Genomic DNA, 16,425 nt, shown 5'->3' with positions numbered 1-16,425 from the left:
TGTGTGTGTGTGTGTGTGTGTGTATATATATATATATATATATATATATATATATATATATACACACTGCATATTAATACTAGGTATAGAGCTCTGATTTGGCCCCTTCAAAGTTACCCTGTCAAAAATATGTATGGGGTGTTTCCAAACTTTTGACCTTTATGGTACACTCTTAAAAAGTAAGGTGCTTCCAAGGGTTCTTTGAGCAGTGCCATAGAAGAACCAGTTTTGGCTCCATCACTCACATGTGTGTAAAAGAGGTAAGTCTGAACGTCTAGACGTAAAGGTTCATAAGCAACCAGAAAGGTTCCTCACTCTCTTCATTTCCGTGTTTCCTCATAAAACCGTCGCTCAAAGAACCCTTGGAAGCACTGTTACTTTTGAGAGTGTACTCTTCTTGCTGTATGTTCTTTACTAAAAGGCGATCCTGTGGTTTAAACTTAAGCCAGGCTTTAACTGAGCAGTGTAGGATGAAGCTGCAGTCTGTAGGTTGCGTCTCCTCACAGCCCTGCTTTGTGCTCGTGTGATCGTGGCCATCTGCTGTCTGCAAGCTTTCTGTGTTGCTTTGGATTAGAGCGTCTGCCCAACGAATAAACATAAACGTAAACATGTAAACGTGTCCTCTCTCCCTCTCCCCCCGTCCCCCACCCCCCTTCCCCCCCTCAAGGCTTTGAATGTGTGTTCTGCAACTTTGTGTGTAAGACGCGGGCCATGTACGAGCGGCACCTGCAGATCCACCTGATCACGCGCATGTTCGAGTGCGACATCTGCCACAAGTTCATGAAGACACCCGAGCAGCTGCTGGAACACAAGAAGTGCCATACCGTCCCCGCTGGAGGGCTCAAGTAAGGAAAGCAAGTACAGCACGAGCTTCCTCTACCGCCTCACTGCCCCCCAAGAACCCACTCCAACCCCCCCATCCGCCCCCCTCCTGCCCACCCACCAACCAACCCACCACACTCCCCACAGCTTAGGGAGCCTGTATTCAGTTCAGGGTGCTCCAAATACGCCGCTGATTTTAACCCTTAGGAGTGGCAGTTGCTGCTGCCGATGATAAAATTATTATATATAGCTCATTTAAATAAACAGAGAATTTATTGATATAATATTAGTGTTTGAAAGTAAAGTATATGTAGAATTGATGTTTTATTATAGTTATCATTTTTGATAACTATATCATTATAGTTATCATTTTTTATTATATATAGTTTTCATTTTTGCCTTTTTTTGTCATATTTTGAGTTAATTTTAAAGAAAATTAAGCCTTGAACCTGTCAAGAAAAATGTAAATGAAACTTAAATTATGTAAATATTAACGAATCTCATTAAGACAGTAACTCTACACTTCTAAGGGTTAAACAGAAAAAAATCATACTTTGTATTCACCTCAGTAGTCTCTGATATGCTGACTTTTAAATATATGTACTATGTCCAAAATTTCAAGATTTCCAAAAATCCAAGATTTCCAAAAATCCAAGATTTCCAAAATGTCAAGATTTCCAAAATTCACAATTTTTAATCAACCAATAGGATCCATTTTTGCACTCACCAGATTCAACACATTTGTAAAGCTGTGCAGCCTGGAATTTCAATCCTGCTGTCGTGTTACAACTAGGGTATTTCAACACGGGACCTCAGTAACAGCCAGTCAGAATTGACCTGTTAATGAGCTGATGCATATTAATAACCAACACTCAGCACCAGTTCCGGTGCCAAAACTGACCAAAATTCTCTCCATTTTGGCTCCAAAACAGAAACTGCTGCCTTTTTTACTGCTGGGGTATATTTACATGTTTTTACAACTTCAGTAACAGCTAATAAAAACTGACCATGTTAATGAACTGATGAATATTAATGATCAGCGCCTCTTTCAAAAAACTGGAAATCTCAAATTTCAGTTTATTTTGGCATCCAATCAGACTGGGGTTGTTTTACCACTAAGGTAATTTATAGAGGACCTCTGTAACAGCCAGTTAAAATGGACATTTAATGAGCTGATGCATATTAATAACTAACGCTCAGGACCTGTTTTGGTGGCAAAATTGACCGAAAATGACAAAATCTCAGATTTTGGGTCCATTTTGGCACCAAAACAAGTCATGCCGGCTTTTTATCTCTGAGGAATTTCTCAGTAACAGCCAATCAGAATTGACATGTCAATGAGCTGATGCATATTAATGACCAACGCTCAGCGTCTCTCTGATTCAGATTTTCGGCCCATCTTGGCCCCAAAGCGAGCTGACTTTTTACCACTGCAGTAATTTTACATGCCACCTTACTAACAGCCTATCAAATCCAATCAAATTGACCATGTTAATGAGCTGTTGCATATTAATGACCAATACCCAGTGTCTGTTTTGGTGCCAAAATTAACCAGAAATCTGAGATTTTGCCATTTTTGGCCCATTTGGCTGCCGTTTTACCACGGTATGTCAGTAACAGCCAGTCAGAATTGAGATGTTAATGAGTTGATGCAAAGTAATGCCCAATGCTCAACACCTCTCTAAGTCTGATAATTTCAGTCTCTTTTGGCACCAAAGCTGGCTGGGGTCTTTTTTATACAGGATTGCAGTAACAGCCAATCAGAATTGATATGTTAATGAGCTGTTGCATATTAATGGATGTACAATAATCTCTGATTCTGTGATTTTCAGTCCATTTTGGCACCAAAACTTGTGCTACACTCTTTTTACCAATGCAATAGTTTTCCATGGGATTCCAGTAACAGCCAATCACTACTGACATGTCAATGAGGAGCTGATGTTTGATTGGATTTGGTGCCCAAATGGACCAGAAATCTCAAAATTAGCCAAAAATAAGAATGACTGACAAATAAAAAAGCATAAAAGCTTACAGTGTAAATATGCAATGGCGCAATTTTTCACTCAGCCAGTAAAATAAGACTGTAATTTTTATTTATGAATATGAGAATGTGAGAGAAGTGCGGCACTGTTCCCTCTTAACGTCATGATAAATCTAGCTCTGCGTTTTATGAATCTGGTCCAACGTCCGGCCAGTCAGAATCAAGCAAACAGCATCCTGTGTTCTGATTACAGCTTAACATTAAGGCTGAAGCGATCGTGAATTTTTACGGCTGATTTAGACTGGGATTAGTTTACAGAGGAGTTGGCTGATGGCCGATTTTGTGAGTGATATTTATTAGCTTTTAATTTGTGCTGAATTGAAAGTAAAAGGCAACTGGGCTGTTTAGCTCACTGAGTCCTGCATAAATATGCTACAGCATTGCGATATGGGTGGGATCGGTGCAGCAGCACTCCAATACCTGACCCATAAAATTGCAACACAGATTTTCACCAAATAAAGGTAATACATTCGCAGTCTTGCTCAGTTCTGTTTAGATGTTTTAACGAGTGCATATCAGTGGACATCTAACGAGGTAAATATGAATCTATGATTTTAGGCAGATTTCCCTTCCTTTTCCTTTTGAAATATGTTCCTGACACCTGATCCTGCAGCAGCATTTCAGGGAAAACATTTCCACACACAGGAACAACAGCACAGGAAGCTCCTGAAACTACATATTCAGATACTGAATGAGGTCATCATGAGGTCATCATGAGGTCATCATCCTTAACATAGACATAAAGCAACAAAACCAGCATCAAGCTGCGTCATGAAGGCTGGTTTCACACATACTACCACTGAGCAGTGTGAGCGATGCACAGCGCCTTGCTTTTCATTGCAGCACCCATGTTCACAGTTCACTAGTTTACAGCGTCCCAGAAACGAGGCACAATCTAAAGAATCAGCATCATGCCTTTGTTTTCCCACGTCACGCTGCAAACTACAGTAAATTAATACATGTACATGAAACAATAAAGCGATATAAAACATGCTAACATTCTACAATTCATCCCTGTTATGAAACAAAATACTAGTTAAACAGGGTAGCACTTAACACTGTAATATTTTACAAATAATGTAATAATGCTAGATATGTAACACATGTGCACTTAACTCAGTCAAAACTGTAATCAAACCCAATAATGTAATGATATTGCACATGATCAGAGTGAAAATATTATACATTTTGAATAATAAAGTTTTATAAATGGCCAATCTGAAGGTGGATTGAATGAATTCTTAAGTCTGAAAATGTGGTATGTTTTCAGGAATAAATTATTACACACGTTTAGTCTAAAAATATATACAATTCATACAAAAATATAACAAATTCCCAATAATGACGTTTTATAAATGGCCAGTCTGAAGGTGCAATGAATCAATGAATTCTAAAGCCTGAAAATGTTGTACGTTTTCATGATAATAAATCACATACATATAAACTTCAGTCTAAATATATAATATATAAATTCTTACATAAGGTTACAAATGATCTGTTAATGTATTAAATTCCCAATAATATGATGATATTACAAATGATCAACTTAAAAGTGTAATAAATTCTCAGTGATAATTCTCATTTTATCAGTCTAAAGATGAAAAATTCCCATTATAAGGTATTATAAAGGATCAATCTGAAAGTGTAATAAATTTCCAATAATTTAATAAGATATTACAAATGATCAACTTGAAAGTGTAAGAAAAATGCCCAGTAATATAATAAAGTATTAAAAAATTACCATCCTTAAATTGAAAAAAAATCTGAATTATGTACTAAAGTATTACAAATGATGAAACTGAAAATATAATAAATTCCTAATAATGTATTATAAATGATCAACATTAAAGTGTAAAACATTTCCCAGTAATGTAATCAAGAATTTAAATGATTAATTTGAAAATATAATAAATTCTGATTGAAATATTGATGTATTATAAAATAGCTAACCTTAAAGTGTAAGAGAATTCCCAATACTGTAATGATATTACAAATGATCAAACTGAAAATATCATACATTGCAAATAATGTTATAAAGTATTACAAATGATCAACCTTAAAATGCAATAAATTCCCATTCATCTAATAAGATATTACATTATTGGTAATAAAAGGTATTACATAAACAGTCAAGACCCTGTATGACTTCATTAGGTGACATTATCACAAGTCAGAAAACTGCTGAGGGTCAGAAAGTGCTACTTTAGGAGTTCTCTGTTTGTTAGGTGAAGTAAAGTGACTGATTTAGACCATGTAGAAGTTGCTTACAGACAGTTGTGGTTTCTGATATAGTGGCCACTGTACTGCACAATGCTGTGTTGCTGTATGTTTGAATGGGCAGCGTTTGTAAGTGTAGCAGTCAGGCTGCCACATTGTCTGCACTGATGTCACACAGAGGTAGTGTGTATGTGTGGAACCAGCCTAAGAGTATTTTCATTAGTATTATTTATACGACTTATACTTACAGTGGAGTCTGAGAGCACTAGTGAAAACTAGTGAAATTTTTTATTTTGAATTATTTCTACTTTAATTTCATACATGTTTTATTACATGAAAGTATAGTAAAGAATAAAGGGATTTTCCATGTAAATATTCAGATTTGAGACATATTTTAATACAAGCTTTGTACAAATATTGATAAATTTGTTATATATATATATATATATATATATATATATATATATATATATATATATATATATATATATATATATATAAAAAGTATATATATGAAGTAAATATTTGTCTTTTCTGGGCACCCTTTTAGTTCTGGGTGTTTTTTGAGCTTTTGAGACCGTGGAAGAAATAAAATAATTAAACAAAATGACTTTTTGTTTCAAAGTTTGTATAAAAATTTGGCTTAAATTTGATTATTTACCTGGAAAATCTTTCCATTCTTTATTTCCAATTTTACAATTTACAAGACCTTTGGACTTTGCACTCCACTGTAAATATTAGGTGTTCACAAAGTAAAGACCCCAATTATTAAACCCAGAGATTGGCAGCACTATCGGGCATTATCTAAATTCCTAGACTGATCAGGACCAAAGGCTCGAGCCCTTCCAGGAACAAAAGTGTCTCCTTTGAAATCCCACGTTAGCTCCGCTCCAGCTAGAAGGCCGCTTGTGCATGTGAAATATCTGAAGAAAACACGAGGAGCTAGTCAGCGCTGCTCCATCTGTTAAACCACACCACTGCCAAGACCATTAGACTACAGTTCACACTGTTCTTTCCCAGCCTGTCCTAGTGGCCAACACTCAAACACAGCTAAACACACTCGGCACACGTCTCCCTAGCCACACTACAGTGCACACGCCGACCCCTCTGTGGTTATCATTTCTTTTCTTTCCCCCCCAGAGTGCTCCAGCACATAGTCCAGTCCAGTCTTTGCTCTTTTTTTGTGGTATTTGTCCAGCCGTGTGACATACATGATTCATGTCTTTTTAGAGTCTTGTGTATTTTCAGATGCCATTGCCTCATCCTGTCACTTTATCGCTGTGCTTTCCACATGCTAGCGTCATTAGCCTGTAGATAGCTCGTCGTGCCCAATAGAAGTCAATGGAGATGCAGTTTACTCTGACTCTGGATCAGCAGGTCTTTGGTTGAGGTTTATATTTCTGCCTTTTTGGGCCATTCTCAGGAGGACAGGAGGACGGTAGATTCATTTTGGCATCGATTTCTTTCACTTTTCACATTTAAAGGTTTTTTAAAAAGCCTCCTGTTTTAGTAATTGGACATGGGTGACTAAGAGTAGGTGTGCAGTCATTTTGCCTGAGCGGTGAGAAGACATTGAGAGCATACTCTGGCACTTTTAAATAATAGCCATATAGACTGTATAAGGGATTCGGTCAGGGATACAATGACAGCTTGAGATATGCCCTTACTGCTAGGTATTACTACAAATAAAGCTTGAGAGCTCTAGGGCCCAACCGACATGTAGAGTACAGCACTGTGCAAAGGTTTTAGGCATCTGGGAAAACTACATGTAAAGCTGTTAATCTGGAAGAGATTAAGGGCTAGCTAATAATCCATACAAATAAAAACAGTGCATTTGTGGTTTGTGAAGACATTTCCAGAACTCTCCTGGAGAAGGTCCAATATTTCCAGTTCCCATCCAACATCTGGTCCATCTAATCAGTCCTTTATTGAAGTAAATTAAGCAGGTTTCAGAAAAGTGTTTTAAGGAGGGCGTTCTTCTTCATACTCAAGTAAAAAATAAGAACTTATTCTTCAACGAAACATCTTAGGAACTTTTCTCTGAACAGCTGGTAGAAGGTCGGTCTGTAAAATGATCAGTTTAAATAGCTGAACTATTAGAATTCATGTCTAATTTAATAGGAATAAAAGTGCAGATTGTTCTCAAAGTACTGATAGTTTCTACATAAGAAAAATAATGGAAGAAAACTGAATAATTAAACTGAATAATGGGACATTTAAAATGCCTTACGTTGTTTATGGTGAGTTGAAAATGGTAGTGGAAAGGGCTATGTTATAAACGGCAACATAAGAAGTCTGAACAAAATCATTAAAAAATAGATATATTTTAAATGTATATATTTTTATTTTAAATATAAATATATATAATACATAATGTATACACAATATATATATAAAACATTTTTTCAGATAAAATTAAGAATTTACTGACTTTTATGAATTACTTTATTTTTATTTTTTTCCCAAAAGTGCATTTAAAAACATTGGGCCTCATTTACCAGTATCTCTAAAAATCTATAAATCTCAAATTAGTCCTTAAGAAAAGCTCTTACAAAAACTCTGTTTACAGCTCTGCTCTTCAAGCAGGTGTAATTCTAATAGTCCCATTGTGCTCATAAACTCAGAAATCTCAAATAAGACCACACTAGTGACATCTCTCACATCTTTGTGAAAACTGCATAATTGGGGTTTAGGGAGAAATTCCTTCTTATAAAAGCTTGATGAACGCGGCCCATTCTTATGAACCTTTTAGCATTGATCTCACAATTCTGCTGAAGTTTATTCTTAGGAAAGCTTTTGTGAAGTCAGAACCAGGTAAGCTGGTGGAGTTCGTAGAGAAGATCTGCAACCAAAACAGCGTTCTTCTAAAAAAACAAAAAAACAACAGCACCTTTTTACTGCAACTCTGTTTGCTTGTATTTATTCTAATATTAGAAAGTGTTTGTTCAGCTGAGATGAATAGTTTTACACACTGCTTGCGACCGCTTACGGCATTTGCACAGTACTGTAAATCACTTGCTGGATAAAATCAGTAGATATTGAGATCACAAATTAGCAAAAGTCCCAACGAATACCAATTAATGATTTTGTATTGTAATAATGAGATTTTCCCAGTTGTGAAGGCTTCATCGAGTTTATGCTCCTCACAGAGCTTAGCAAGTGGACTGCTGAAAAATGAGATGCTTAAAGAAGCCAAAGCACTAACAGTCCTGTAAAGCTCCACCCTCTGTACTAAAAAGTGGAATTCCACCTACTTTTCAGTATCCCTGTATAATTAATGGGTTAAGGTGTGAACAGAGTCATTCAGAGTGCTTTAATGTGGTGTGAAATTGTTCATTGGAAAGTCAGAATTGTCTGCAGTGGTGGCAAATAGAACCAGAAAATTGTAATACCTCCTAAAAGCTACATTACAGACAGTTATTTTACATTATAGTCATAAAAATGCTGCCAGGTGCTTGAGAGATTGTGTTGTAATCAATTTGACAGAAGAATTTGTACTCATTTTTTTATATATGTATATTTAAAACCTAATCGTAAAATTAAATAATTAAATCCCCACTTACCATTTTACCAAAATCAACGCTCACTATAGATTTACATAGCAAATTAAATAGCTACACTGTATTGTGGCTACATCCTGATGTCTGAATCCTATCATCACCACCACTGTGAAGAATCACCCAGATAACATGCCCATGTGGGGCCTGTATGGGTAGCCCACCTGGGAGCCAGAAAGTTTTGTCCATGGGTTCCATGTTGGCCCTACATATGGCTGCCCACCAGGGTCAGTGATGGAACCAGGAGGGGTTAAATATGGGCCCCATCTGGGTTGCACACTGCACATGGGGCCTGGATGGGACCCATGTGAGTTTAATGATGGGCTGCAACTGGGTCCCAGTAACAACACATGTACAAACCCACTTCAGAGCCCACCTGGAATCCACCTAGCCCACGTTACATCCATGTGAGCCCCATGTGAGCATGATGTTGGCTGGGCGGATTCTGCATTTCCTATACAATGAACCATTTCATGCTAAACCCACTCTGAATGACTTATTGATCTTAACCACTGAATTTTGCAGTTTCCCTTTTAAGCCTTTCTTAGAAATTTGACAGTCGAGAAATGTCTTGTTTGACAGCTCACAGTAGATACTGACGAAAGCGCTGTTAAACTACTCTCAGACTGCTGGAGTCGATTTTTGCAAATTTTAGCTTGTATAAATTTCAGCTGGCTGGAATTTTTATATTCGCAGATAAAAATGAGATCAGATTTTTAGCTCCTTAACCTTGTGCTGGATTCGGGACTAGGATTTTCCATCGGTCGGGCCCTACTCCGCTCATGTTTTGTAAGTAATTGATCCAGAAATGTTTACATAAACTCTGAGCTTCTGCCCAGAGTGGGTTTGGCGTATCGCAGCCACTCGGCTGCTGCGAGAGAGAGAGAGAGAGACAGAGAGCGAGGGCGAGAGTGAGAGTGAGAGAGCGCGCCGTAGCGTTTGAGGTTCAGCGGGGAGGTAGAGAAGCGCTCTTCATGGTGTGCTTTCTGAGGTCATTCTGTTCTGCAGGGTTTGTGAAGCGCTTTGGGGCCCTGAGCAGATGAAAGGTGCTATTTAAATGTAAGTGCCACTCATTTATTCACTTACCTCCGTCTGAATCCCCCCGTTTCAAACCTGTCCGCAAACTCTCACTTAAAACATCACACACACACACACGCACTCACTCACTCACACACACTATGCTCACACAGCAGCTACTGCACACTTAGTATACACACACATGAACATCTACACACAAACACATAGACAATACAATAGCTGTCACACATCACTCAGGGTCAGATACATTAAGTGCATCCTTCATCCCTTCCCCTTCGTCCATTGTATGTGTGTGTGTATGTGTGTGTGTTACGTGTTCTTTTTTTCCATTTTTCTTTGAAAAGATCAAAAGAACGAAACCCTTGCTTTATTAAATGTCCTCCCCCCCGTCCCTGTGCTTCCTACGCTTCCCCCTTTTTTTTGCGTGTCCTCCTTGTCTTCTGTGACCCAGGTGCCCTCTCTGCGTCTACTCCACCAACAGGCCGGCAGCCATGGAGTGCCACCTGAAGACGCACTGCAAGCCGGAGCACCGCTGCCGCATCTGCCAGGCGTCGTGGGCCAGCCAGGCGGAGCTGGAGAGGCACGCGCGCGCCCACCGCCTGGGCAACCACTACCGCTGCGAGCAGTGCGGCTACCTGTCCAAGACGGCCAACAAGCTGATCGAGCACGTGCGCGTGCACACGGGCGAGCGGCCCTTCCACTGCGACCGCTGCAGCTACAGCTGCAAGCGCAAGGACAACCTCAACCTGCACAAGCGCCTCAAACACGCCCCCCGGCAGACATTCGGCTGCGCCCGCTGCCCCTTCACCACCACGCACCCGTTCGTCTACAGCCGCCACCTCAAGAAGCACCAGGGAGGGGAAGGGGGCGGCGAGGAGGGCGAAGCCCAGCAGGGCGCACCGTGCCTGGGCGGCGGAGACGGCCGCGAGCCCCTGGTGCTCCTGGAGGGCGGCGGAAGTAGCAGCGGGGGGAACAGCAGCGGCAGCAGCAGCAGCAGCAGCCCGCTCATGAGCCTGAGCGCGTCGCAGGCGCTGCAGTCCGTCGCCTTGTCCATCTCCAGCAAACAGCAGCCGGACGGCGCTCTGGCCAGCCCGCACTACCTCTCAGCCAACGGGGCCTCGCTGGCCACACGCTATTCCGATCCGTGCAGGACCTACGACCCGGCGCACCTCCTGGTCCCCCTCACCACACTCTTCACCGCTCGCCGCTTCACATTCCACAGCCCCTCCCCCTCGCGCTCCTCCTCGCCCTTCCTTTCCAGACTCTGGTCACGCCCCTTCTCACAAGCCACGCCTCCATTGTCACCCGCGACGCCCAAGCACTCCTTCCTGGCCTATCTGGGGCTGACGGAGAGAGCGAAAACCGTCTGACCCCACCCTTAGCCCCTTACCCCCCACCCCCTCACACCCCACACACACTTTTTGTAACCTACCTCCTCCTCTTCCTTCATTCTTTCCCTCCATCTATCCCTCACTCTTTCACTCGCATCCCCGAAAGAGCACCTCTTTGGCCATCAGGAGTCACCGGTCGGATCTTTCCGCCAGCAGCCGGAAAACAAAACAAAACGCTGCTCCTGAGAATTGGAACAGAGACACTCGAACACACACACAAACAAACGTCTATCAAAGGAAAAAGGCTGTACGTGCTCGATGCATTTATATCAAAGCTGCTTTTCTTTGTTCTGTCAATCGATTTTAATATAACTTCTTTTTTGTTGTTTTTAACTATTTTTTGGGTTTGTTTTTATTGCAGATTTTGAATGAACAGGAAACCAATAGTAGTGCTTTATCTAGGATTGTTTTATTTTCTTTCCGAAAAAAAAAGAAAACAAAGAAGATGCAAATGTGCAAGCACTCAACATTTTTGTGCATTAGTATGTCTTTTTACAAAGCATCAGATAGCATGCTCGCCTATGTGTTCCGATTGTTTTCTATGTCATTTAGGGGTTCGAAACGAAATATCCCAGGGGGGCGTTTGCAGCACGACGGAAAAAAAAGAAATGCAAAAAAAAAAAGAAAAGAAAAAAGGAAAACAACGAACCGGATTGCTTTGTTTTCAAGCCTCGTTTTCAAAGCGACGCCTCAAACCACGCACTTGATTATTTATCGAACTGTACATAGTTTTGTAGCCCCTCCCTCCCTTCCCCCAAAATGCCTCTTGGCTTTGACTGGTTTTCTGAAACACTGATCTTGCCTCCGGGAGCAGGCTGAAGGCCCTTTCTTTACCAGTCAGGCAACAGCTGATGGCAGTACAGTACAGTTTAGTGCTTTTTTCCAGCTTGTTTGTTTGTTTTATGTATTAATTTTAGTTTTATTTGAGTTTGTTTTGGTTTTTCTTTTTTCTTTTTCTTTTTTTTCTTTTTTTTTTTTTTTGCACAAGCCTTTCAGGGGCGTGCTGGTGGCCCAAGCAATCCTGGTCTCCCATAAGGGCTGTCCGTCTACCACGCAGCCCTCCTTTCTTGAGAACCACACCACCTTCGCCATACCCATCGGTTGCCACAGATTGTGCCAATATATCGTTAACTCAAGGTGGAGCGGCCGTCTTCTGTAAGCAGGAGAAGAGATGAGTGGAGAGGACTGACCAGTCCAGCGCCCTGTGCATAGCTGTCGTATGTAATGTGCACCTATACATTTAAGGAGATATATGAGGTGACGGGTCAGCGAGGGGAGGAAAGATCCCACGAGTCCAGTCACATAAGGCCGATTCAATGGTGCTTTTTGGAGCTTTTTTGTAATTTTTTGTGTAAAAAAAAAACATAAAAAAAATGAGAGAGAGAGAACCTGTTCCAAAATGACTTGAATGAATGTACTTTTCATTGGTTAATGTTAAAGTGATACAGAGGTAGCTGGGGTTTGTTGAGTGAAGATATGAGAAACAGTTGTATATCGGTGGCCTTCTGTGTCTTAACGTTTCTTTTATTCTGGTTGCATTTTTTTGTTTGTTTGTTTGTTTTTGTTTGGGTTTTTTTACGAGCCTTTGAAGTGTACAATATATAAATATATACATATATACATATATATATATATATCCTGTACTAACAAGCTATTATGAAGATCTCGTTGGATAATGGCTCTTAAGTGCAATGTGGAGGCAGCCATTATTTGCAGGAGGTTTCGTGGAAGCATTGCTTTCGCTAAAGCGGGCAAACATGGTACTACAATTCTATGTTCCCCCTTCATTTTTTTTTATTATTATTTTTTTGAGTTTTAATTGCACTTAACACGTTGATACATTTCAAACAGAAAGCACTTAAACCCAGTCAGAAATGTCCTATTAATGCCAATCCCTCGAACCACCTTGTCAGACCACGGCGGCAGCATTTAGCAAGCACAACGCCTCACTTGCTCACTTGCTATCTGCCACGCCTGGTTGGAAATGTGGATTCTAAAGCTCTTGATGTTTTTGAACAGATTTAGGCCAATCAGCAGTGTGGTGCTGCTCTGTTAAAATGACTAGAACAGTAGGCGTGTAGTAGAGCTTCACCTGGGCACCGAAAGGACCAGGCTAAATTTCGAAACGCCAGTTTTGCACAGTGCCGTAAACGTTGCACTTTTCCAAACCAATCGATTTGACAGAATCTGCAGTTCGGAATAAAATAAACACCTCACGCTAGTGTACAGTGAATCTGAGGAACTACCCTACAGTAATGCTCCAAGGTGTTCGGTGGGTTCAAAGCAGAACCAGTGGCAAAGTGAAAAGATGCTAAAAGAAGCTGGCAGTATAAGCAAGAATGAAGAACTCAAGCAAAACAGCGTCTTGTTGGCCAAAACAATCATTGCCTTATTTCTTCTAAGACCTCCTCTTGACTACTGTTGGCCCAAATCAATGCCTTGTTTGTTCTGGGACCTTAACCCTGACTGCAGTTGGTCCTGATAATTTCTATTGAGACCAACCCCTGACTGTGATTGGTCCTAATTATTTGTTTTGAGACCCCCGTCCAACCCCTGATTGCAGTTGGTCCTGATCATTTCTATTGAGACCTCCCCCTGACTGTGATTGGTCCTTTTTTACTGCCTTCTGTTTTCTGGGACCCCACCCAGACTATGACTGGTTCTAACTACCATGCGAGACCTCCCCCTGACTGTGATTAGTCCTAATCACCACTTTGTATGTTTTGAGACCTCCCACTAGCTGCAATTAGTCCTAATCATTTGTTGTGAGACCTCCCCCTGACTGTGATTGGACGTTTGTGGTAAAACCTTCCACTTCCCTCACTATGATTGGTCCTCACTAAGTCTGCAGGAGGTCTCACCCTGCATTTGATTTGAGATCTCTGATTGTGATTAGAAAGATTTATTTTTGAGACCTCCTTCTGACTGTGATTGGTCCTAATAAACACATTGTTTGATTTAAGACCTCCCCTGACTGCAGTTGGTCCAAATCACTGCCTCATTTGTTCTGGGACCTTCTTCTGACTGTAATTGATCCTAATCATTTGCGTTGAGACCTTCCCCTGACTGTAATTAGATCTAACCACCTTGGTCCTAGTCATTGGTTTGGAGACCTCTCCCTGACTGTGATTGGTCCTAATCATTGGTTTGGAGATCTTTCCCTGACTGTGATTGGTCCTAGTCATTGGTTTGGAGGATCTTTCCCTGACTGTGATTGGTCTTAGTCATTGGTTTGGAGACCTTTCCCTGACTGTGATTGGTCCTAGTCATTGGTTTGGAGACCTCTCCCTGACTGTGATTGGTCCTAATCATTGTTTTGGAGATCTTTCCCTGACTGTGATTGGTCCTAGTCATTGGTTTGGAGACCTTTCCCTGACTGTCATTGCTTTGGAGACCTCTCCCTGACTGTGATTGGTCCTAATCATTGGTTTGGAGACCTCTCCTTAACTGTGATTGGTTCTATTACTCATGCCTTTGTTCTAAGACGTCCCACAGATTACAGTTGGTCCTCTTCCTCTGACTGTGATTGTTTCAAATCACATGGTTTGTTCTGAAGCCTACCCTAACTTTGTCGCCTGGTCTTAACCACCACCTCCTTTGTTTTGAGACCTCCCCCTGACTGCGATTGGTCCACATGGTTACATTGTTGCCTGCATCTCTGCACAGAGCAGGCCTTTACTGATGCTTGCTGAGAAAGGTAAACACAAGATACTTACAATGGCAACAGTGTTCAACCGGAGTTTGAGTTGCTTTGTCTCTTCATCGTCTGAAATATACTGCCGGCTTCACTTTACAGATTCAGTCATGATTTAAAAACCAACATGACTTTTTTAGCAGATGTTGTAGCTGCATCCCTGCCTCGTCTGTTTAACGCCAACAGTGTTTATTAGACGCTGCCGATCATGGATTATTTTATGAATACAGTTTAGGGCCTCTAATTTATCTCTTATGCTTATTTACCATGAGAAAACCTCATTTCACTTTCAGTTGGGCCCTGATTCATCGGAAGCTAGGACTATCCACCGACTGTACGAAGTACAGATTTTCTCTGAAGCTCTAGATGCTTCCTCTTAAGAGGAGACCCTTGATTTTAGTTATGTTTGAAGTCAGAATTAACACTCCGAAGAAAGAAGAAACCCTGGAGCATTATTTATAGAGGTGACCTTTGGATGGTATAAGTGCTCCCTCCTTAATTAAGCTTTTTTTTGTCGTTTGCCTCCTTTGGAGAAGGTGAATAGGGATGAAAATGTGTGTTTTTCAGAGCAAGTTGTGAATTTTGAAATGCTGGCTCTTGCATTACGGCCTAAGCTAACAGAAGGCGGGTTGGTATTCCAACAAAGCTATTTTCTTCTTTTTCTTTTTTCTTTCTTTTTTTTTTTTTATATTTTCTTCTTTTTCACTCTGTGTTGAAAAGGAAACTGTCCTCTGCATATATGCCCAGCATGCAGTCTAAGTGCTACGTCGTACCTTAAGTGGAGCCCCCCTTCGTTTGTTATTGAGGCGCCGACTCAATGATACGTTCTTTTATGCTCTAGTGCCACTTGATGGGGAAAAAAGTGACCTGGAAGCCCTGAGAATGAGTCTAACTGATTCTCGGGACCCATTTTGTCTGGAATTCATTCAGATCGAATGTCCGCCAGGCAAGATCGCTTTTCGTCGGCCTGCCTTGGCACACCGTGTAATCATTATGTAAAAGAAGATGGCTGCAGCGCTCTCCTGTCCGATTGTGTGGGCAGGAAGTGGAGGACAGAAGTCCCTCCCTGTGCTGACACCAGTATTTATAAGCACTTATTCTTTTCCTCTTTCGTTTGCCTAATCGCGAAGCAGCAGTGCTCTTTTTTTTTTTCTTTTTCATTTCTGACATCATCGTGCATTACGCCAGACTACCTTTTTAGCCCTTCAAAAGATGCATGGAATTGCTCTCTTGTCTTTCTAGCTCGTAGCACTTATGTTTTTCTTCCTTAAAAAAGAAAAAAGAAAAAAAAAAGTTCAGTTACCTTGGCATTTTTTTCCAGCACAGTCCGTTTGCTTTGCTTTTTTTTGATGTATTTTATGACTCAATAAGGCTCAAGTATCATTTTTTTGTTTGTATTTTTTGGCACTCAGTAAAATTATGTGCTGTAAAAAGCTTTTTTATTACTTCATTCTTAAGGCTGTACAGGGTTGTTTGTGACAATAACTGGTAATTAGACCATTTGTACCTTTTATTTTTGTTTTGTAATTTTTTCTCCTCAGTTTGGCATTTCTTTATGTTCGGATTGCCAGTTCTAAATGTAACAGGATTTGAAAGTAAAGCTTACATCAGATATTAAATGCTTGCTTTTTTGTCTTCCCTGTACAGTGTGTGTGCGGTCTAAGG

The 16,425-nt window shown here is 40.6% G+C and overlaps 1 protein-coding gene across 6 annotated transcripts in view; it reads left to right on the top strand.

The window, feature by feature from the left end:
* The window catches only part of znf827 (zinc finger protein 827), a 137,992-nt gene extending 121,613 nt beyond the window's left edge, over positions 1–16,379 (top strand). For 3 of the 6 annotated variants that reach the window (XM_072678547.1, XM_072678546.1, XM_072678545.1), the window contains exons 13-14: positions 668–845; positions 10,127–16,379. In XM_072678547.1, coding sequence (XP_072534648.1) covers positions 668–845; positions 10,127–11,045 — 1,097 coding nt within the window. In that variant the 3' untranslated portion in view covers positions 11,046–16,379. Of the gene's footprint in view, positions 1–667; positions 846–9,645; positions 9,697–10,126 lie in introns of all 6 variants that reach the window. The other 3 variants (XM_072678550.1, XM_072678549.1, XM_072678548.1) reach the window with 3 other exon arrangements.
* The last annotated feature ends 46 nt before the right edge of the window (positions 16,380–16,425 follow it).

This window comes from Salminus brasiliensis, chromosome 4 (genome assembly GCF_030463535.1).
Source record: "Salminus brasiliensis chromosome 4, fSalBra1.hap2, whole genome shotgun sequence".
Lineage (NCBI taxonomy): Eukaryota > Metazoa > Chordata > Actinopteri > Characiformes > Bryconidae > Salminus > Salminus brasiliensis.
This window is presented reverse-complemented; position numbering and strand designations above follow the sequence as displayed.